General features: G+C 43.7%; 1 protein-coding gene across 1 annotated transcript in view; it reads right to left on the reverse strand.

Annotated features, from left to right (window-relative positions):
* CNIH2 (cornichon family AMPA receptor auxiliary protein 2) overlaps nt 1–23,764 on the reverse strand; it is a 924,655-nt gene that overhangs the window by 2,717 nt on the left and 898,174 nt on the right. The window contains exon 6 of the mRNA XM_078660749.1: nt 717–768. Within this exon, the coding sequence (XP_078516875.1) occupies nt 735–768 (34 nt within the window). The 3' untranslated portion in view covers nt 717–734. The remainder of the gene's footprint in view (nt 1–716; nt 769–23,764) is intronic.

A 23,764-nucleotide genomic window follows, 5' to 3' on the forward strand; every position in this document is an offset into this window, starting at 1 on the left:
AGAACACTCTCAGTTCTAATGATCAATAAGAGTCTTCTCAGTGGAGGGTATTTCCAGTCCTAGTGGTCAGGTCAAGACACCCCTATCCTAATGGCGAAACATAGTGGTCTTTGCCCTAACAACCAATCAGAGTGTTACTTCTGCTAGTAATCGAGCAGAGCATTCTCTGTCCTAATGACCAAGCAGAACATCCTGTGTCCTCTCCTAATGGCCAATCACAGCATTTACTGCCCCAATGCAATCAGAGAGTCTCTTAAGTCACAATACCCAACCACAGCAGTTTCTCTTTCAAACACTAAATGGATCATCGCTTTCTCAACACCAAACAACGTTCACCTCCTCTCTAACCTTCCAAACAGTTTCTTCTCTCATATAGAACAGACTATATTTTGCTAACGTCCAATTAAGTGCCCCTCTTCCGGCCAGCACCCACTATCACCAAGTTCGACCACCAAACACAGAATTTCCTTTCTCACGTACCTACCACACCTCTTACCCTCTCACACACCGAGAGCAGCAAAGCACAATTTTACAAAAGTGACTGATGAGCCCTCAAACAGAGAACCTTGCCTTCAGACAATCCCTTCACCCCCAAATCCCACAACAAGGGAAAATAAGGCAGAGGGACTAGCATTAAGTGAAGGAATGTTAGAGGAGACTCAATGATGCAAAATAATGATCAACTGATAATTCAGAATAACTCAGAGTTAACTCACCATTACCAGCGTAGCTCGTCAAACACTCCCATAGCGGGCGGAAGCCCCCACCCTAAGAATGAAAATGTAACATTTTAGTAAGTATTTTTAAAATACACAAACTGCAAGTCATCCTTTGGAAGGCCTCAATCAGAGACCACAGAAAAGAACTATGCTTATAACAAAGATCTAGGAGCCATACACGTTACACTGTCCTGACTACAACTCTAAATGATCACATCTATGCGATATCCCTTTGGAAGGGCATACCAACTCGAGCTTGAATGATCTTTTTCATTAGTTTTTTAGGTTTGGTGTATGTAGGGTGCTGTAACAGAAACAATGCAGCGTGTTATTTTTTTTTAAATACATTGTATATGTGTAAATCTTCCGATTTTATTCTGTTGCTCGTCCCAAATTCAATGTTTTTTAAGGACATCCATTTTGAGAGCTGTTTCTAAGAATACAATTGGGAAGTGTGACATAGTGGACGGGGTTTCTTGTATTCTAAATGGCAATTAGATTGCTATTACGTTTATGTTATTTTTTACACCTCCATAGCTTCAGATTGCTAATTTTTGGCTCATTTATTTCAGTTTACCATTATATCAATGTGGTAAATGCCCATATATTTATTTTGCCATAGTTCATGTTATTTTTTTACATTTTTGATTCCTTTTCTTAATCATTTACTTTTAAATGTAAAATTTTTACTTTAATTAGTATTAGGTATACCCGATCGATACATATATATTGCGCATGGAGATGTGCAGAGGTTAATATGCTACTTATTGCCGCTGTTGATTGCGGGGAGAGCCATGAATCACAAGAGGAAAAGCCTCATGAGAAGTGCAGTCCTGAACGAGCCACGACGCTCTTCTCCTCCCTCAACATTGGTAATAAATAGCATGTTCTACTCTGTGCGTGTGCATATATGGCTTATATTTGGTTTAACAACTATAGTTAACGAAAACCAGGGTGCAAGGAGATAATGAAAATCAGGATGCAAGGGGTAAAATTTGTACAGCAGATTAAATCACACTAAATCTATATCCCGACTATTAGGAGTTCTTTCCATGTGTAAAGTAACTGCTAAATGCTATCTGATCAGGCGCTATGCACAACCCTGCCTCGGCAGCCAACCCCTTGCCGGGTGGACAATCCTTCTCTGCACCTTAGGCCAGGCCCTGTGCCCAACGCCTCCCATGTTTTTTGGCCATGCACAATGGAGTGTTGTGAGCTGCACCCAAATCCCCCCCCCCGTCCCATGGGGGCTCAACCCCCTACTTCGTACAGCCTTTAGCAGGGTGCAGCGGTGGATTGATCCTGTGCCCAACCTACTGCAGGCTGGCTACCTCTGCTGCACATAGTTAATGGTCTGCACAATAGCGGTTGGCCACAGGGTCTGGTCTTTGACCAGATGCTTGTATTTGTAAAAATATTTTTGGGTACCACAGTATCAGAGCGGGTGTTGCGCTGGGTACTGGTGGCCTTATATTTTGTTTATTTGACTTAAGGGTGTGGAGGTCTCTTTGAGAATTGCTGGCCATCCGGTGTGCCCACCTGTTCCCTTTATGGGGCTTTTCAATTTGTTTTCAAGACTCAGGGACCAAAATCCCCCAAGTCCTGTAATGGCAGACTCAACGTTTTTCTCCCAGTTGCAGTCAGCCAATCAAATCACTCGTTACCAGTGTATCAGAATGAATGACATGACAAAAGAACTCCACAGGCCAATCAGAAGGCCCTACTTTTTAATGTTTTGGTACCAAGGCATCCTGGAGAACTCCGGCGAGACAAACTGACCCGATACACCTGACTACTTCTGAGCATTAGCTCCTTTGTGGACAACACAGTCCCCTCTTCAAATGATGATTTCTCGAAAATCCTGAACAGGTTTACACAAAGACACAAAAAGAATGCTTTCTGAGTAAACTTCTAACTTTATGTCAAATTTGGTCTAAGGCCGTTCTGCCTTTTCTTCTGTATTATCGTGCAAAGTTACCTATGGGAATTTAAATGGAAAATCAAAGGTTGGGACCCCCCTTTTTTTTGGCCTGCGCTTGAAACACAAACACAAACACACACACACATTAGCCTTCCCTCATGCCCTACTTTTTTACTTTTATGAAATTTAGACATCCAAATTAAGGTATCCACATTTTTTAGATAACTTTTAATTGCTTTTTCTTGGTGCTTGTCACAACAGACAATAATATAGCATCAGAAACGTACTGTTCCCCATATAACTTTACAGTATCACGCCATATCAGCCCACAATGCACACTTCACACGGTATTCTGGTTACATGCTATCCAAAACTGAAAAGCAATTATTTTGTCTCTGCCCACATTCTTATGATTATCATATTGTGGGCCCAGGGCCTGCTCAGCCTTCATGAAATCGGATGAGCAAAATAATGTTATTAATAATAACAGTGTTTAAACTGGGTTCCCTTTTCCATCATCTACAGTGATCCTGGCCTTTGCCGAAGGGCCTGTGTTGGTCAGGAATATGCTTTTAGCAACAAGGTGGAATAGAGCAATTTAGGCTCCATCCTTTACACGTTATCGTTGTTCAATTTGCATTTATTTTGACATTATATTCACTGTGTGCCTACAATAATATTAACCTGTGTGAACGTTTAGATGCATTAATGAAATGTACATATTGAGAAATTAAAGTTTTATAAACGTGTGCACTAATGTTCAGTTTAAAAATAAAGATGTATTCTGTATTCACGTTTGCAGTTATATTTTGTCACATTTGCATATTCTGAAAGTCCTATTTGAAAGTGTAATCATGTATGCTTTTGCTCATGTTTGCATTTGTTCTTTAGTTACATGTGTACAAGTATAGCCATGTACTTGAAGTACACGTTTAAATATTTAGTTAAAGTTAGCCCGACTAAAGGCCTTCATTTTTAAATGTATTTTGCATGTTTACCGTATTCTTTCTTTTGCAGGTGCGTTCTCATGATTTCATTAGCTAGAGAAAAGGAGTATAGTCGTATGGTTTAGTTTATTGATAGTAAGGCCTGTGAAGAGAGATCTAGACAAGAAACGTGAAGACCTAATTGGCAGATGTAGCCTCCTATTCATTGCGTACCAGGAACAGGGAATGCTCAAGGTCACAATAAATGTTCAAGTTCTGTGGAATGGGATATTCAGGTGATGTTGCAAATGCATTTCAAGAGAAGTGAAATGATTGGTTCCTGGTGGGGTGAAAAGAGATATTATTGTTGTTGAAGTTTTGTTGGTTTTAATTAGTGTTCACTCCGTTAGAAGTTAGAGCAGATTCCTTTAGATTTGGAGGGGTACAGACCCCTCTGCTTCCTTTATTCTTCCCAGTGTGAAGCTTAATGCTAAACACTTATTCCAATTCTGAAAGACTTCTGCAGAAGTCTTTACTATGCTGACACCTTCCCGCATTTCAGAATTTCCTAGAGACCCTACTCTATAATCCATTCTTATTCTAAACTTAGAACCTTGACTAAATGACTTTAGAACTTATTAATGTTTAGGAGAGAGAATCAGAGTCTGTTTAAGAAACACCTATTTCTAATTCACAGTTTCTGTATTGCTGAGGCTGTGATTATTTTATATCTTATCCTACTAAGACTGAACCTATTGCGCTATTTCAGCTTGCCAGCTGTAATCCTGTTTTTTTAAAATACTATACTATACTAGATAGACTTGTAGAGCACATGGCAACCCATGGGCATCCCAGCGCTGGTTGAGCAGTACTGTAACACTGATCACAACTGGTAGCTTAGCGTTGGGCTAGCTCTTGAATAGGCCGGTCTTGAGAAGCCTTTCAAAGGACAGCTCGTTTTCAGTTGTCCTCTTGGGAGGGAGTTCCCAAGTTTAGCCACATTGAAACTAAAGGACCAACCTCCTCTTCTGGCTCTTCTAGTGGGTGAATAGAGGCCAGATGTGTGTTTGTGGATCTTAGTGCCCTGTTGGGGGGCTAGGAAGTGACATGCTGGTGGAGGATGGTATGCCCTTGTGAACAAAGGGCACTATGTGCCATGCACAGTGCCTTGAATTTGATTCTTTAAGAAACTGGGAGCCAATGGAGATCTACCAGACCTTGCTCAGAAGAAGTATGTCTGGGGATCCTTAGTAAAGTGTGTGAAGCTGCATTTGGCACAACCTGAAGCTTTCGTATGACTGCCTTGGGAGTACCCAAGTAGAGCGAATTGAAGTAGTCCGGGCGCATAAGAATCAGTGCTTGGACTGCCAGCTTCCTTGAAATCTGAGGGAGCAGGGAAAGTATTTTACTTAACATACGCAGGATTCCAAAACAGGTGGATGCAAATTTGCTGGCCAGACTTTCCATTGAGAGGGATTTATCCAACCATACCCTCAAACTTTTTATGACCGTTTTGGGAGAAGGGGGTGGGCTAAGCCAAGCCCATGGCTCGTTGTGGATATGGATTGTCCCCAAGAATCATAAGTTCTGTATTGGTTCCATTTAGCTTAAGACATGATGTATTCATTCAGCTGGCTTCTAACTCTAGACATGCTCCGAGGGTAGGGGCTGCGGGTCAAGGTCTGGGGTGAGTGAAAATTCCATCTGTGTGTCATCCATGTAGGAGACTATGGAGATCCCAAAGGGTGTCATGATGTCTGCTCGTGGCTGCATGTAAAGATTAAAAAGTGTAGGACTCAGGGATGATCCCTGTGGGACTCCACAGTTGAGCAAGCCATGTCTGAGGAGCAAAATTTGTTGAACAGCTGAAAGGATCTGTCTTTCAGGAAGAAGCTGAGCCAATCCAGAGCTTTACCTGATACTCTGTCCATGTGGATCCTTTTGAGGAGGATACCATGGTCCACGGTATCGAAGGCAGCACTGAGGGCAAGAAATATTATGGCTGCTGTGCCTCCTTGGTCTAGTTTCCTTTTCGCCTCTTCCACTACCACTTCGAGGGCTGTTTCAGTGCTGTGTTTTGGCTGAAAGCCAGTCTGGGTGAGGTGACGGAGGTTATTATCCTCGCTAAATTCGGAGAGGTTGCTGTTGACGTGTTCTTCTAACACTGCTTGTGTCTGGAAGGAGTGAGATTGGCCTATGTCAGCCAGAGATGAATAGTCTAGGTTGGGTTTATTAAAAGGATAGGTTTGACCATGGCATGCTTCCATGCTAGAGGTGCCGTGCCCATCTCCAGGGATAGATTGACCATGTCAAGCAGAGAGCGGAAAATTATTTCTCCTCCAAGGGAAAAGATCATTAGGGGGCATGGTTGAGAAGGGATCCAGATTTGATTTTACTGACGTGGGAGGTAAAATTATGAAGCATAAGTGGGGAAAATTCTAAAAGGGTGGTAGAGCTACTGTCCATGGTATTGCAAAGGAAATTGGAGGTCAAGTCTTCCTCCACCCCTTGGAATGAGAGGTAGATATCTGTTATTTTATTATGGAGCTAGGAGGCCGTGTCATCGCACCTGGCATTAGAGGGCTCAGTGGAATGGCCCGTGGATGTGGTTTCTGGCAGTGTTTTAGTGATTTTAAACATCTCTCTAGGGAAGTTTACTGCTGCATCAATTCTATTTTCATAGTAAGCGGCCTAGGCAGTTTTGATTAAAGTATGGTAATCCTTATTGTTTCCCAGTATTTTGCTTTGTTTTGATACCCAAAGTCCTTACTCCATTACCTTTAGCAAATCTTAGGAGAGGAGTATACCAGGCAGCAGACTTGCTTTTGTTTTTCACAGTAAAGGTTTTTCTGGCAATGGTTTGATGTAAGGATTGATTAGTCCATTCCATTCCATTATGTGATCATACAATTGGCAGCCTGTGGGTCAGAGCCTAGGCAGGAGTAATTTGACTCAGGACGCATTTCCAGTCTTGGAACTTGGCTTAGGTGAGACAAGTGCCAGTCTTTCTGGACAAATGGTTTGAGGGGTGCGAATGGGCAGGGGATAGTGAGGTCTATTGGGATAAGAAAGTGGTAGGATCAGATAGTGGGTACATTGCAAGACCTGTAACTGGTGATGTTAGTGAAAATGGTATCAGCAGATGACCCTTTGCATGCATGGGGCCCTGTACTTTGGGTGAGTTGAATAGCAGCAAGGTCTTGCAGGAAACTGGTCGCCTGGGTGTCAGTGGGTTTATCAAGATGTAAATTAAGATCTCCCAGAATCGTGTTATGGGGTTTCCTGACTCACAGGCTAGAAATGGTATCCAGTACAATTTGGATGTACTGGTTCATGGGGCCGAGAGATCTGTAAATTAAGTCTCCGGAGAATTGCATATGTGGGAGAGGGAGATGGCGAATGTCATACTTTCACAATTGGGCAGTGATAGGGGCATGCGCAAGAAATGCGCATGCGCGGGCGCCCATGCATGCGCATATGTCAGGAAGAAGTCGGTGAGAAACTAGGAAGAGTGAGCCCTGGGACGCCGCATCTCCGGTAAGTGGTTTTAATTAGTTTTACATTGTTTTAAATGTTGTTGGGCATTTTAGAAGACGGCGGGAGGGAGGCGGGTGGCAGGCAACTTCGCTCCGCCATGGCATGTGCGAGGTGTTGCCTACTACACCTACATTGCGAATCGCGAAGTAGGCAACACTACGCACGCTCCGTGGACGGAGCGGGGTGCTACGCCCACCCCTAATTAAAACATCCCTTTACGTCTACTCGCGTGGTGCTGAACCAAACTCAACTTAACTATTCTCTTGACATGCATATATATTGGACTGATTATTAATTTGTAATACAACTATTTAACTTAAATCACCAATTCCTGGTTCTTATTTTGTTGCCGAATGGGCTTCATGAAAGTTGAATTTATTTTGTTATTGATAACTCCCTTGGCCTCTCAGTCAACTTAAAAAGAACCATCAGAAAAGAGACTGTGAGCCACGACCTGTGCGCTCTCAGATGGTAGCTTGTCGCATGGTTCGTTACTGAAGCAAAGTGAGTTAGTGTATCCTATTCTGGACTTGCCCAAACCCAGTCCAAGGCCCTAAAGCCATATTTCAATTTGGAGGATCTGCCGAGTTCCAAAAGTTTGGAAGAAAGTTGTAAGAGCAGAGGAGTGAGTATCAATAGGGTCCCGCGTTGCAATTGCTTCTGACTAGCTTGCATTTTTTTCAGGAGATTGCGTGGTGTGATGCGGTGATGTTTTAAGTTGTTGTGCGCAGGCCCGGACTGGCCGTTGCAGGCACCGGGCAATCCCCCGGTCGGCCGCAAGGGTGGGGGCCGGTTTTGGGCCCCAGGGGGCCGGTTTTGTTACAGGGTCGTTTTTTGCAGCATAACCGGCCCTAGCAAAGAGCGCGGTCGCACCCCCCAACCCCCCGGGGGGAGGGGGGGGCCGGCCGAGCACTTTGCCAGGGCCGGTTTCGGTTCCCAGTCAGGCCCTGGTTGTGCGGATGTGGAAGCGTTTCATGCAAAGAAGTGGACTGGGTTATCAGGCTCGATGTAGCCTAAGAGCTTGGGATAGTAATAAGTTATCAGTGTAGAAAACACTGCGTTTTAATTATCAAGTGTTTGTGGTGCTAGTTGTGAGATACACAATTGGGATAGGGGCATATGTCTGTGTAAGAGAAAGGTGTGGTTGGTGTGGTGGATCCCTTTGTGCAGGGGTGAAGCTATACTAATGCGAGTGATTCCTAGCTGGTTGAGGTTTCACTCAAGTGTGTGTCTGAGTAGGCCTGAAAGTGTCACTCTGGACCATTTCTTGTGTGGCTGTATAGTATTGATTCTTTAGTGGAGCAAAGTTTCTTGAATTTGTTTGGCATTGTTGTTGTGCTTGTATTGCAACATTCACGGGCAATTGTAAAGGAGGGTGAGCCTGTTGTTGTGCTTGTATTGCAACATTCACGGGGAATTGTAAAGGAGGGTGAGCTGTTGCGAGGAGTGAGAAGGACGTCACAATGTTCTGTGCTGAGATTGAACAGTTGGTGTTAGTGCAACGCTATTATTGGTTGTTGACGCCAAATGAGAATTGAAGGTGAAATTATTTTATTGTTTGAAACAAAATTCTACGTGAGATTGTTGACATTACTGTTGAAAAATTGAATTCCTCAAGGTGATATGAAATCTGATTAGGGGGATGTGAGAATATTTGTACAAGAGGGGTAGGAATTACCACAAGGCCATAACTGTGGGCCTTCTTACATGTATTTGGCTGAGTCAATGGCATAAGAAGACAGAGAAAGAAGGTGCATTGATATTTCCATGCTTTGGCACATTTAACTTGAGAATCATTGTAAACTTGAGATGGGTATTGTATGAAATTAAGCTGCCTCCTAGGCCAGAACAGTTTGAAGAACTTAATGCTTGTGAGCGCACAGCCCATTTTAGGAAAAAGGTAAAAATATCAGGGAAGAGTCCAAAAAGCAGTGCATAGCTGTGCAGATGCTAGATGGGGTGCATCACAACTGTGATGGAGAACTGATATGTTAGAGGGAACCAGACTGTACCATGCATTAACGATTGAGACTTGAGAAAAGGGAAAAGAAAGGGAAGGAGAAGGAGGAAAAGACAGGCAACCCATGGAGTGCAGGTGAACACAGTCACAAAACTTCTAGCAATGCCTTCCTAGGTGTGTTGTTATAAATGCCAGCACCGCCGTATAATGTGTCCCAACCCAAGAAAATGAATAGTGCATGTCCCGGTTGGAACTGTGGAATAGCCACTGCACCAGTAAATACGAGTCAGTCTCTCCTGACAGGAGAGAGTTCAGGTATTATTTCCTCTGTGGACCCACTCTTCTCAATGCCCCAGATGCAATATGGTTCTGGTCACTATTGGTCCCGCAGTTCATTTGTAGGCCTGGGCGGTAAACTCTACTCTGTGGGCAGAGTTCATTTGGTTTTTGCAATTCCGCACTCAAGTTCAGCAAAAACTCCGCCTACGCTCCGTGGCGAAGTTTACCGGCATGCCGCTCAGGCGCTCACCCCAAATTTAATAGTGACTAAAATGAGTTTGCCAGTATATTCCAGCATTGGTAGATTAAATTCAATGAGCACCAAAGTTTTCACCATTCGATCACTATGACCTCCATCTAGTGTATAAATTAGCGGATACTGCCCAGTTGTCAGAGTACATTACTAAGGCCAGCCTGATTAAAAGTGCCATTGCACACATGTGGGGCAGCATGCTCAAGTGCATCCAGCATGCTGGTGCCTCTTTGTGTCCACCTTCCAGTGCACCCATTCCAGCAGGGCATACTGGTATGAGTTGGAGAGGTGTCCTTTTACTGCCCTTTTCAAACACCTGGGGCTGTATCATGAAAACGTGGAATCCGTGCTAAGGAAGTGAAATGCATGATGGATGGCTCTACATTAGAAGTGGACAGAGTCAAAATATTGAGAACAGCGTTGTGGTGGGAGGCTATGACCAAGGACTAAATGTGTCAGCACATCATAACTGCTTTTAATGTTGATGTTTTTAACTGCTGCAGGCATATTCTAACGGTAAAAAAAATTTAGAGACGCGATTTTTAGAATCATCTACTGTATTTCAATGTTTTTAAGTTTCCTAATAATTTTCGCTTTTCTCCCTCTCCCTCTTCCAGTATTTATTGAGACATCAGGATGTACAAACCCCTCCTTTTCCCTTCTGAATCCCATCAAACTTTATCCCCCTCCCCTGTCAGCGCCAGCTCCTTATAGTGGAGGGTTGGTTGCAAAAATAAGGCAGGATAACAAGGGGGAAAATTGGCCCTTTTTGATTTCTTTTTGGAGGGCTCTTTGCTTTTCGGATGGCTGCTGTAGGCAGCTGAGCGGTGGCAGGGGAGAAGACCTGAGAGCCAACGATGATGATCTCGCTCAAAGATGAGGGCAAGCAGGAGGAAAAAAGAAGACCTCCGAGGACTCGTCAGTCGAGTGGGACTTTGCCGACATTGTGATATCCTCGTTAGTGCCTCAGTCTGAGATGAACCAGAACAGCTCTTCCAGTTCTGACTCAGAGGTATGGGAGCGGGTCCTGGCACTACATGATATCTCTGCAAGCTGAGGGGGTAACTGGTCTTGCAGTGTGTGCATCTGCTGAAACAGGGTACTGCACATGGAGCTGGAGTGCTCGCTAAAAGTATGTTTGCGCCATGGCTTGCTTGTTGCAGACGGGGTCTGCGTGCAAAAGTTAGCCACCAAGCGATCCTGATGCAGGCTGTTAGGAATGGGTGCCGTATGTGGGGGTGTCATTGTGTTACAATGCTGCAGGCTGTTAGGAAGGGGGTGCACACAGGCATGCTTTTGCTGTGAATTGCTTGAGGTCATCATACTCCACTCGCACGCATAACTTAGTGGAATATCGCAGAGTTTTTTGGTAATTCTGCAGTAAGCTCAGCCCAGGCCAAACCCGAGACAACAGGAACTATGACATATACTTTGACAGTCACTAATGGAGTAGATATATCAGCTAATGGTTCAGTGGTTCCAGGAATGGTACCTTCTTTAGTCCCGACTCAGGTGAATACCCCTTATGTTACCTCTACAACATCAACTATCAATCAGGGAGGATTCATTACAATAGGAGAATCCATGCAAAGATCGCAAAATTCTGACGTCTATTTGGAATTCACTGCAGCATGTTATCAATGGTAGTCCTATGAAAATGATACGGTCCAATACATCTGTTGTACAGAATGGTATTAGTTCCTGAAAACTAGATAATTAGTTCAACTGAGCCCCCCCCCCCTCGTTGCAGCAAAGGTGAAAAATTAAATGGTAATAAAATGAATTACCGTTTTATTTTTCACTGCTCTCAGCCCGAGCAATGTTTGTGAGCGGGTCATTGCTGCTGACTGGCAGCAATGGAGTGGTGCACATTCCACCATTTTGCACTGGCTTGCGCTGTGAAAACCTCTCCAACTAGCTGTCCTAGACAGCCTGGTGGAGAGCAGCCACCGGCACTCAGTGCCTGCAGGCGCGTTGAGGCAGCCCACTCCAGCCAATCCTGGTGCTGTTCTCATGCTGCTCCTCTGCAGCATGAGAGCATTATCAGAATTGGCAGAAGGGTGATGGCTGAGTCTCCATGAGGTGCCATCACACTGATAGCATTCAAGAAGAAAACAGAAGGAGAAAGAATCGTAGGTAAACAAATTTTTATTTTCTTACCTTTTTGGTCCACCGACAGACACTGTGAGAAACCCGCATTGCCTTGAACCTCAACCCCAGAGCTTTCAGTCATGGCTCGTTTTAAATCTGTTAACAAGCCATGATGGAGAGCTTTAGCCTTTGAGCCTAAATACAATGCCTGTCACTGCATTTGACTCTCCATCCGTTCCACACCCCACAACTGTTGAGGGTCACCGACCGCCACTGGATTTGATTAGATTTTTCAATGGGTTCTCAAGAGAAAGTGAAAGTTCGAAATTAGGGAAAGAAATAATTCAGTCCCCGGTGAGTGAAAATACAGTGAATGTGGTCAGATTAAAGTTAGAACTGGATGAGATGATATATGGAAATCTTGATCTTCCCTGATTAGACACTTACCAAGAGAACAAACTTGTATTCATGTGTAAAAACCTCACTAAATGCGCAGGACAAGCTCATGATAAATTATATGTATAGGCCCGAATTTATGATAAAGATTTAAGCCGACCCAAGTCATAGCAGCTAAGTTACTGTGTATGTATTGGTGAGAACGACATTTGGAGTATGAGAACATCAGGAATGAAAATGTAAATTAAGGAATTAAATAGTAGCATCTGAAAATGGAAGTTGCTAGAAAAGTGGGGAGGCAGATAGGCGAAGAAGAAAGATGAAAAGAAAACAAAGGGAGTGCCACCCCCGTCTTTAGTGGATAGAGATGGTGCTTCAAATTTGCCATTCAGGGAAGTGCCTGGTCGAGGTTATGTCTATGTGTCTTGGGGTAGTAGTGATCTTGTGTCGTTCCCAAATGATTTCCCAAGGTCAAGAGAAAGGCCAGTGGAATGGTATACACTAGTTTACCGATTTGTGAATATTTCACAAGTCTTGTTGGTGGATTTGAATACCTTCTTCACCATTGTGGTACCAGGTGATTTGTGGGCTGAATGTAAAGTGGCTGTAAAGTGGCAGGAGAAGGAACCTCAGAGACATCTGATATCACATCCTCCATCACTGTTAGTGATCAAAAAGTATCAAAAAGTGATCATTATTTTGAAAGGGAAGATATTAACCTCTTGCATGCTCATGACAAGGTGAGCTCGTCATGAGGCACACTGGAGCTGTGCTCATGACAAGGTGAACTCGTCATGTATAATGGGATTCAATAAATGTCAGCACATGAGGGGGGAAAGCCTTAGCAGCCAAGTGGTTAATTGGGTTAAGATTGACAGGACAACCAAAGAGTCCAAACAGTCAGTGCATGCATATTATGAGAGATTGTTGCAGGTGTTTAAGCAGCACAGTGGAATTGAGACTCTTGAAGCTAAAGACATGGGAAACTTTGTGTCTCATTCTGCGACTGAATTAAGACAAGATAGATGATTCAACATCATTTGATCTGTTGACAGAATAAACCGGTTGATGAGATTTTATGATATGCAAAATATTGTAGGGATGAATTGGAAATGAAGCAAATGAGATTGAAGAAGAAATTGATGGTGGCACAGATGAAAGCAGCACAGAGAGGAAGTCGGAGTGAACCTTTTTTAGGGAATGTGGGTACTATGGAAGTAGTGTATCAGCAGGGAGCCCCTATGCTGCAAGGTGGAAATGGGTTCCCGCAACAACAGAGGCCGAGATATTCCAATTGACACAAGTACTGGGATTGATGTGGCAACTCTGAAGAGATTGAATCTTTGTCATTATTGCAATAAATTTGGCCATGGGAAGTGGGAATGTCATCTTAATCCCAACAGAGTGATGAAGATCAACCAGGCTCAGAATTCCGGGGTTACAGAGCCCCAGAGTAATAAGATCATACAGTCACAGGGTGTATTGAGACTGAGAATGCAAAGTTCTAATGTACCTCAAGCTCCAGTGATGCAGGTTCCATGAGGCCCGATGACCCAGCAAAATGCATATGGTCCCGGATTTAATTCAAATCATGTCCCAAATTATAATCAGAATTCCTTCCAACATCAGAATGCTTTCCAACAATTTCCTGTGTTTGATGCACTTGAGGGCTACAGCTTTGATCAGTCACAATGACGGTGCCTAAGGGGAGAGGAAGACTGCATACTTGGAGCAGTCTTAGAGGTAGACCAGAGTTGCCCATTTGTAGAAGGTGAGGTGAATGGCCACCCGTATCATTCTTGATAGATACTGGTGCTACCCACTCTACTGTTAGAACAGTAGACATTCCAAACTCACCCCTCTCAGGAAAAAGAATCCAAATTGTAAGAGTCACAACTATGCAAATGACAAACCCCATAACAGAAGAAGTACCTGGAAAAATAGGGTCCTTTGAGGATAATCACAGTTTGTAGTTTGTGATTCGAGTCCTGGGAGCTTACTAGGACGTGATTTATTGTGCCAGTTAAATTGCACTAGCTATTGTACCTCAAAAGAAGTAGAATTCCAGACCCATGATGAAGATGTACGATTTCAATAATGAGGTCCTGAAAACGTTGTGTGCAACATTACAGTGGAGCAGAGATTGCATTGTCGTTATCAGTCAGAGGCTTCTGGCATAGTGGAGCAGATAAATGACACATTGAAAGCCAGACTGGCCGAGGTGTTCATCAACATCTTTGAAGTGGCCAGACACTTTGCCTCTTGGACTGATGAACCTTCGTAGTGTTTGTGACAGAATAACAGCATTATCCCCACATTGGTTAATAATGGGGAGAGCAAGGAGACTGGCTGCAGTGCCCGTAAATGCACTTGTGAACATTATAGATTAACGGGTCTTGACTATTGCAAGGGACTATTTGATGTGGTCTATTCTGTGTCCGACAGGTTGAAGTTGTTGCTGCTTCTCCATGTCTGGAGTCCTGGTGACTGGGTCCTGGTGAAGAAACACATTTGGAAAACGCGTCTGGTGCCTAGATGCTGTGGGCCATTCCAGTTCCTCCTAGTGACGAATACTGCTGTTAAGTGTGGTGGTCGTCTCAACTGGATTCATGCACATCACACTAGTAGACTGGAGTGTTCTCTTGATGATGTGGTAGTACCTCTGCCTGAAGTCTAACCCACAACTGAGAGACTTGAAGAAGAAGGTGCACAGAGTGCTAAGACTCGGCAAGAGCCTGTGACAGAACATCCTCAGCCTCAGGGGGCCTTTATGAACTGACAGTTGAGAAGTTTTGGCCTGAACTGTTACCTGAGCCAGACTCAGATCCTGATGAAGGGCCTAGTGTTGTGTCACGCCGAGTAGAGACTGAGGACCGTTGGCCGAGAAGGCAAGAAAAAGAGAGATTAAGATTGCCTGGTAAAAAGAGCCAGTTAATTATCCTCCACATTTGTTTTTATTGATGCCAGGTTTTCCGCCAATAAAGTTATTTGGATCAAACCCAGGCATTTTTCAAATCACTTTGTTGCACCCACTTTTTGCACATTCACATCAACGAAAAATAACCTCTGTAAAAAGGCATAGTAGCACACCAGGAAGGCACTCGGTCTCTCTGGTGGGAACCCGATGATGAAGCATGTCACCAAATAGGTTGGTGAGTGAGGGTTCTTTTAAAACTTAGAGTGATTTTCATTTTCCTTCCGGCTCTTTGTTTATCAATCGCACTCTTTTGTTGTTTATTTAATACTTCGCTGGGGGATTAAGAGTGGCGTAAAACTTACCCTCTCTCTCCGGTTGTTTAATTATATGAATTTCCATCATAATCACAATTACTGAATAGTCCCGCCCACATGCGGGGAACCCGGAGTACTTCTTCAATATATATGTACTAAAGTGTGGAATTTCACCTTTCTTCATGAAGGCCTGCAAAGACACTTAAAAAAGATAGATAATGCAGCCTATATACATAGGCTATAATGGCCGACATCTTTGCCATGAAGATGAAAAAATGGGTCAGCATAAAGTATTTGTGTACAATTTCAAGATGTTTTTTGCAAACAGCATAAATCTCCCTCACAATCCCTTTTTTATGATAGAGATGAAGGACTGAGTAGCCTCATAGACTGCCATTATATGGCTAAAAAGAGACTGTGCCTTTACGAACCTGGAGACCACCAGTATCCCACCATGTTCAGCAGGTGGCAGTTACTTCAGTTCTTTTTGAAGGCGTTGTGGGATCAGATGTAAATCATGTGGATACCTCTATCCCCTCCACTGGGGAGGAGGAGAGTGTTACTTATGACTTTCAAGGAAATTAATTTAAGCAAATTGGTTTTTAAGGAAAGCCTGCCCTACATGAGCATCTGCTCTAGAGCAGAGTATAGGCAGAAGGGCTTTGGGAATGAATGTACTGATTTCCCGATAGCTGCTTGAAAATTTCCGGAATAGGGATATTGCACAGTAAAGCAGCTGTAGCCGCTTTTTCCCTGTGGAAACTAGGTTTAGTTGAGTGTTTTGTTAGATTTTTGATAGCACAACAAAATACATGAAACTATGCATCATGAAATGGATTGCTTGTAGGTAGCTAACCCTGTACGGACCTGACTGTCTTGTATCTTGTCTAGACAGAAATTTTAGAACACTCACAACATCCAAGGAGCGGAGAGTTCTTTCAGCCGAAGTAGAGGGATTCTGAAAAAATGTTGGTAATGAGATTGTCTGGTTGACATGTAAGTCCAAAACAACCTTAGGGAGTAGCTTTGGGTGAGTTCTCATAACCACTTTGCTAGAATGAAATGCAGTGTATGGTTCATGAGAGCAGATTGCTTGGATCTTGCTAACCCTGCGGGAAGATGTTATCACCACAAGGAAAGCGGTATTCCAAGATAAGTGTTGGAGAGAAGCCTTGTGTATGGGCTTAAAGGGGTCCCGCATAAAGCGTGGAAGGACTACATTAAGATCCCATGGAGGGGAAGGGCTCCTGATGGGAGGAGAAACCTTCTTTAAACTCTCTAGGAAATCCTTGAATAGGGGGATTCTGAAAAAAGAGGTTTGTGAATGACATTTTCTGTAAGCAGTAAGAGTTGCCAGGTGAACCTTTATAGCCGAATATTGCAAGCCAGATTTTGCCAAATGGAGTAAGTATGGAAGAATGACATCTTCCTGGCAAATGGTAGGGTCCTCGTTCTTAGATGAACACCATATGCAAAATCTCTTCCATTTGAAGGCATATTCGATATACATGTGGAAGGCTCTTTGCTTCTTTGAGGATCTCCATGAAGTCTTGCCGGAGATTCAAATATCCATAGTGTACTAGCTCAGGAGCCCTGCCGTCTAATTCAAAGAGGAGAGACTGGGGTGTACCATCTGGCCTTCGAATTTCATCAGTAGGTCTGGTCTGCATGGCAACTTTAGAAGTGGACTGACGGACCGGTGTAGGAGGTCCATGAACCACCATTGACGTGGCCGCTCCGGAGCTAAGAGTATCATCTTGGTTGTGGATTGGGACAACTCGATGAGGACTGCCGGGATCAGGGGAATTGGCGGAAAAGCGTGGAGAAACTTGCCAGATCAGTTATTCCATAGGGCATTCCCCAGAGTCCCTGGATGGCAGAACCGCGATATGAAGCTTTGGGAGTTGCTGTTGTCTGCAGTGGCAAACAAGTTGATGGCTGGAGTTCCCTACTGTTGGAAGCTGTTTTGGATGACGTCGTTGTTTAAGACCCAATTGTGTTTGTCTTGCAGGATTCTGTTGAGGGAGTCTGCTTGAGCATTTTGGACACCTGGAAGTAGGGTTATCATTGGGTGAGAAGTTTTCATGAGAGCCTAACACTTCCGAAGAATCGATACGTGTCTCTCTTCCGAAGGACATACTTTTGTCCATATTGTGTAGATGGAGGTTCCTAGATACTGTAAGGTTTGAACTTGGACAGAAGTCGACTTGTTGTGCTTGATGTGGTGGTCTAACCTTTGTAAGAGATCGTAAGACCAATTGTAATGATGTGGAGCTCCCTGAGACATGGGCACCTTGATTAGCCAATCATCTAGGTATGGGTAGACAGATATTTTGTGTCTCCTGAGATGGGCGGCCACTACTTCCATGCACTTGGAGAATGTCCTGAGTGCTGGGTTGATGGAACAGAGCCAATCCCCCTGGTGTAATTGGGAATACATTTGGTGTAATGCCAGTATTCTGAGCTTTTCTTGCGGAATCCATGTGTTGACTGTTTTGAGGTCGAGATTGACCACACTATAGAAGCTCCCTCGTGCCCTATATTTCTTTTTATCTGATTCCCATTGAATTAAAAAATTAGCCGTATTAAATTACAATATAATGCAAAAACAATTATTCTTTATAACGTTGTTTATTCATTTTTTTGCACTTTTCTTTAAATATCAAAATTAATTATCAATTAACAATTTCTCTTCAATAAACATATACAATAAATATACTCAGCATGTCTAACTGTAACTTTTACACATATTGACATCATGTAGTCCCCAGGTAAAGATTAGCACAAAACAAACCAAAAAAACACCCTCTCACATACATTCACACTAGTTCAATCAACATTCATACTAAAATCATCAGCACAAAAAGACTCTGGAAAGTTGGAGACATAAGTATGGCAATTATCTCCTTTGACCAGAGGGACAACTGCGATGAGCAGGATCTAAATGTCAGTGGCCGCCGCGTTTCCGTGGCAAAGGAAGAAGATGGACGCCACCTTCATCAGGACTCACTAAAGAAACAACCAAAGTAATAATACCCAGGCAGTACTGTTAGAGTTCTTGTAATCTGTGATAAGACTATTGGGACCGACCCTTTAATATTGGAAATAGATGCCCTATTGTTGCAAGGATCCTCATGTATGAAAAATGGCATGAGTTTTTGAAGGGTAGACAAGCATGTTTTGTTATGAGTCTAACTGAAAATGCTTTGTCCAAAGAGTGGTAGCTGGCTTGTACTTAGGGTGGTGAGGCGGGGCAAATGGAGGATTGGGCACAAAAATAAAATCACTTAGCATCCTTCATAGCGTGACATCCTCCTCCATCTGGTGTCTTTCAGGAAGCTTCCAATGCAGAAAACTGCACTACCCAATACTGGCACAGCTTTCACAGCATGAGAGCAGCACCAGGATTAGATAGAGTGGACTCTCACAGCGCTCCTAAGAGCAATGAAGGCCTGCCCTTTCGCTAACCCAGCTGTCTAAGACAGCTAGGTTAGAGAACTTTAAAAAGCGCATGTCTGGCTCGCTATTGCAAGACAGTTGGCCAAACAGACACATGCATTTTATAATGCACAGCTCCCTACTGCTGCCACTCGGCAGCACTGGCCCCACCCCGTCCTTACACTTAGTTCAGGATGGATTGCTGAAAAATAAAACGGTAATAAATTAACTTTATTACCGTTTTATTTTTCAGCTCTGGGCTTGTGGGGAGACGCTACTTCGCTGAAATGAAGGAGCTGCCCCTGGTCCGACGATTGTTGAAGTTTATGGTTGTGGGATGCATTTATGTAGGGTTGAGATATTGCTTATTTACTTGTTTTTCCGTTCAATTATGAGAATTGAAGCACGCCTGTTATTCATTTTTTCATAGGTAAATATTCTGAGATTTTGTTTTTTAATAATTAGTATTCTTGGTCTATTTAAAAGCACCCACTTGTGGTCTGCAAATGCTAAAAGAAATGTTGTTTCAGCTCCTTATCTTGAAAAACACGGTGGGAAAACCCATTACCAGATTTTTAGGTTGCATATATTTAAGTATGTATGTGTATGTATGTATGTTGTCCTCAGTGTGTGAAATTCCACCCATGTGGGCCAATAGTACTACTAGAACTGGGTCAATAGTATCAGCAGAAGTATGCCTGTAGTGATGTATAGTTGTTGGCACTATTTTCCCACTTGGGCGGATTTTCATGCACTGAGGACAATTCAAGATATTCGAAATATGTAATAATTCATAAAAATATTTATGTCTTGTTATTAGCTTTGAGCCTGTTGGTGTGAAATGAAAATGTGCCTAACTTTTTGAAGGTAAGTTTCAATTCTGTTAAGGACAAGGAGGCAAGGATTATGCTCTCTTCCTTCGCTTTAGTACACCATTTAAAAACACACCAGTCATTTTAAGCATTGCAAAAATAACTTTTCCCATGAACACCAGGGAAAACATAACAGTTCATAAGTCCGTCTTTAGTCTCTGCAGCGTGGTCCCAACACAGTCCTATGTCGCTGCTTGTACTCCCTATTTCTTTGTTCGAATAATGCCATAAGTTTATTCTCACGCATCCTGTTTAGATCCGTCGTTCTGTGAAAAGATAGTCATCATCAGTGACCATTCCAAACCATCCATGGATATCTGCAAATAATGTAATATAACAATTACTGCATACAGATACAGGAAGAACTTATTAACCTTTATAATTCTTGGTTTTACAATTGCTACCTTTGGCATGAAACCAAGTAACTTACTTCCTAACAGGGAGGGCCCGCTCCTGAGTTGATCGCCGGGTGGGATACTTCTCGTCTCCATGTCCTTAACAGAATTGAAACTTACCTTTAAAAAATAGGCACATTTTCATTCTATGTCAGGACCGGAGGAGAGGATTATGCTAGTTCTAAGCTTACCCATCAATAATTGAGCCGCTTTCACTATCGGCTTAAAGTCGCTGAAAACATATCTTTTTCAACTTTAGGGGTACTTGGTCACAGATGGGATTCTGCCCTATCTCAACTGTATTTTTAAGTGCCGGACACTATTTAAAAGCTACTAAATTAAAATGCAAGTAGAATCTCTTAAAAGTAGAGTCTGAGGACTAGTCTGCTGCACACATTAGAACCTCTACACATGCCCCCAGGCAAAAATCCTTTGAAGCCATTTCTCCTCTTGTAGAATGTGCTCTTTGGTATCTTTAACAGTCTCTTGCATCCCCCAACGGACCCATTGGGCTATTGGACAGGAAGACCCTACTTTGTATGGCTTTCTTAATGCAATGAGAAGTTGTCTTTTGCCCCAAGGGCGTACTTCATCAGTCGCTTCCTCATATGCCTTGTGACACTGAACGACACACAGCTTAGGAGATTCACTGAAAGTTGGATAAGAAATTGTATGACTGTTTGACTTGGTACATCCATTTGCGGTAAAAACTACCCCATGCGGGGAAAATACCCTAGCCGTAATTACCAGAGTTTGCACATCTGAAACCCACCTGCACAAGACAAGGCAAAGGAGCTTTGCCAATTTAGCTGAGAGTTATTTCTGGGATAGAAACCTATTTGGCTGCCATGACAGGAAAAGGTTCAGAACTAAGTTTATGTCACAAAGCACTAAATAATGTGGTTTCGTTGGGAGAGAAGCGAATCCCTCTAAGCAACCGGCAAACAAAAGGATGATCTCCCACCGGGGCACCGTCGATGGAAGCATGTGCCGCTGAAAAAGCAGACCGGAAAACTTTAATTGAATGGTATGCCAACCCGTCTTCCGCTAGGGTTGACAGAAAATTCAGCACCTGCACCACATTGTTCACTCCCCGTCACACACAACAACGTACCCATCTCGTCCAGCGAGAGTGGTATCTTTTGGCAGCACTGTCCACCCAAGCCCTGTAAAGGAAGAACTCAGCATGTTGCAAAAGGCCAGAAAGCGTCCAGTGTTGCCTGTAATCTGCCACGCCCTTAGCTGCAAGGATCCCTCCATTACCAGTTGATGCAGGACTGGATCCGGACTCAATAGAATGTGAGGAAACAGGGGGAGTCGGATTGGAGAATCCCAGGAAAGTTCCAGAAGTACTGGGAACCACACTTGAGACCTCCATATGGGCGTTATCATGACCAGCTCCACCCATTGCACCTGTTCGGGAAGTTTGCAGGTCAATAAGGTAAGTTTTATTTAACTTTATTTGTAGCCTGTAAATCTAATTTAATAAGGCGGGCGGGAGGCGGGTGGGCTCGCGAAACGAAAATATCGCGGAGAGGCACGGAGATTAGTTCAATCTCAGTGCCTCTCCACGATAGTCCCTTCCGCGACTTCCGCCCACCGCTAACAGGAATGCACCCGATCCTTGATCCAACACTGGACCCGGAATTACCTTGCTAGGAGCTCTAAACAAATTATGTGTAAGCTGTCCTCTTGTGGTGACTAACTTCCTCCTGTGGAGAAATCCCCACACCGGGTGCCCCAGCATGATCTGCTAGCATCCGATTCGATCACCAAGTCAGGAGTGGTACCAAAGATTGCCCTCCTATTCCATGCCTCCATATGGGTAAGACTCCTTCCTATTTCTTCTCTGACCTCTTCTGTCAGCTGACATATCTGACAGTATGTCAGACCAGGTACAGAACTAATTAAGAGTAAAGCGCTGTTAAAATCAAGTAAAAATCAGGTAAAAATCAAGAACTTTAAAACCAGTTAAACAAAGTGCTATTAATTCAGAACGTGTGCAATTTAAATTCGAAACTGTGCAAAATCCTTAGTACCTCCCGGCTCAAGCCTCGGGAGACATAATGCTACGGGCTCGCGCCTGCATCCGAATTTTACTCCAGGTCAGGGAAGAACTTGGTCCGTTGACCTGAGTACCCCCAAGATGACCGGCCCAACTGACTCCACAATACTGAGTAAGCGTGAGCCACAATCCTGCTTAAAGTGGAAACTATCTTCTCAGCTTTTTGCGGCCCAAAAACCCCCATGCTGTCTTCGGAAAGCGAGAATCCGAAGCTCATAATCCCCTCTGATACATTTGACACATTCTCACCAGTATCCGCAACAATTTTGAGAAACTGCTCTTGGCAGCTAAATCAGGTTCTCCCCATGATCCTTGCCCGGTGGCAGTGGCCACATTGGCCCCGGGTCCTATTGCTCTATCATTGTCTTCTATTTTTAAGAGCATGTGTGAAACAGGGCATTTCCCCACATGCTGGAAATTGGCCTCTATATTACCCCTTTTAAAGAAACTGAGCTTGGATCCTAAGGACCCTAACAATTTCCGCCCGATCACGCGTCTTCTGCTTCAAACCAAGTTGGTTGAAAAGTTTTTGAATACACAACTCAGCTCCTTCTTGGCAGCAACACAAGCCTTGGACCCCTCCCAGTATGTCTTCAGAGGGGGACACAGCACTGAGTCTGCTCTCATTAAGGCCACAGAAGAGATTAGAGAGGCTGTGGATTGGGGTGGGAGGGCAGCCCTGATCCTGATGGATCTGTCCGCAGCCTTTGATACAGTCCATCATGGTATCCTGATGGACTGGTTAAAGGAATGTGGGATCCAATCTAAAGCCTGGGCTTTGTTGTGCTCCTTTTTATCTGGTAGAGGACAAACTATTGCGCTGGGTGGATACCAGTCCAAACCCTTTTCATTACCCTGTGGGGTCCCACAGGAGTCCTCCCTGAGCCCTAACCTTTTCAATGTTTATGTTTCATCCTTGGCCCCCATTATTAGAGCTTATGGGTTTGGTCTCAATTCCTATGTAGATGATACCCAAATTGTGGTGTCTCTGTGACATGCAATCAGTTGGGAGATGGATGGCAGAGAATTGTCTGAAACTTAATTCAGGCAAAACTGAAGTTTTACTGTTTGGAAAGGATACCAACTTTTGGACCCAAAGCTGGTGGCCTGACTCAATGGGGTCTCTCCCATTGCCTTCGAAAAAGGTAAAGAATTTGGGAGTAATCGTGGATGAGAGACTCACCTTTGGGGATCAGGTTAATGCAGTTTCATCGAAACTGCTTATGTGCTCAGAACGGTTAGGAAAGTACTGCCATTCCTACCCCTGGGTAGTCGCCAAACAATGGCCACAGCTCGGGTACTATCGAGGCTGGACTATTGTAAAAGCCTGTATCTGAATATTCAATAAAAAAGTATGCACAAACTCCAGCTACTGCATAATGCAGTGGCAAGACTTCTGACGGGTACTTCTAAATTTTCCCCATCTCCACTGGCTCCCGGTAAGGAGTTAAGCGTGTTTCAAATCACTTTGTATGTTTTTTGCTGGCTTGTCCCTTGTATCCGCCATGACCACAGAAGCGTTGTCCTCTTCTCAGGTAGAAGTTGGTAAAATGTGCGGTATTCTGGTATTGGCCAGGGCCTTGTCCCCTGAGAGGAGTTGGGTAGGATGGGTGGCCGGTCAAACGGCCCCTGCCATGACCGGCCCCCTGGAAAACCCATGGGATTAATATACACTTTATGT

The sequence above is a fragment of the Lissotriton helveticus genome, chromosome 9 (genome assembly GCF_964261635.1).
Source record: "Lissotriton helveticus chromosome 9, aLisHel1.1, whole genome shotgun sequence".
Lineage (NCBI taxonomy): Eukaryota > Metazoa > Chordata > Amphibia > Caudata > Salamandridae > Lissotriton > Lissotriton helveticus.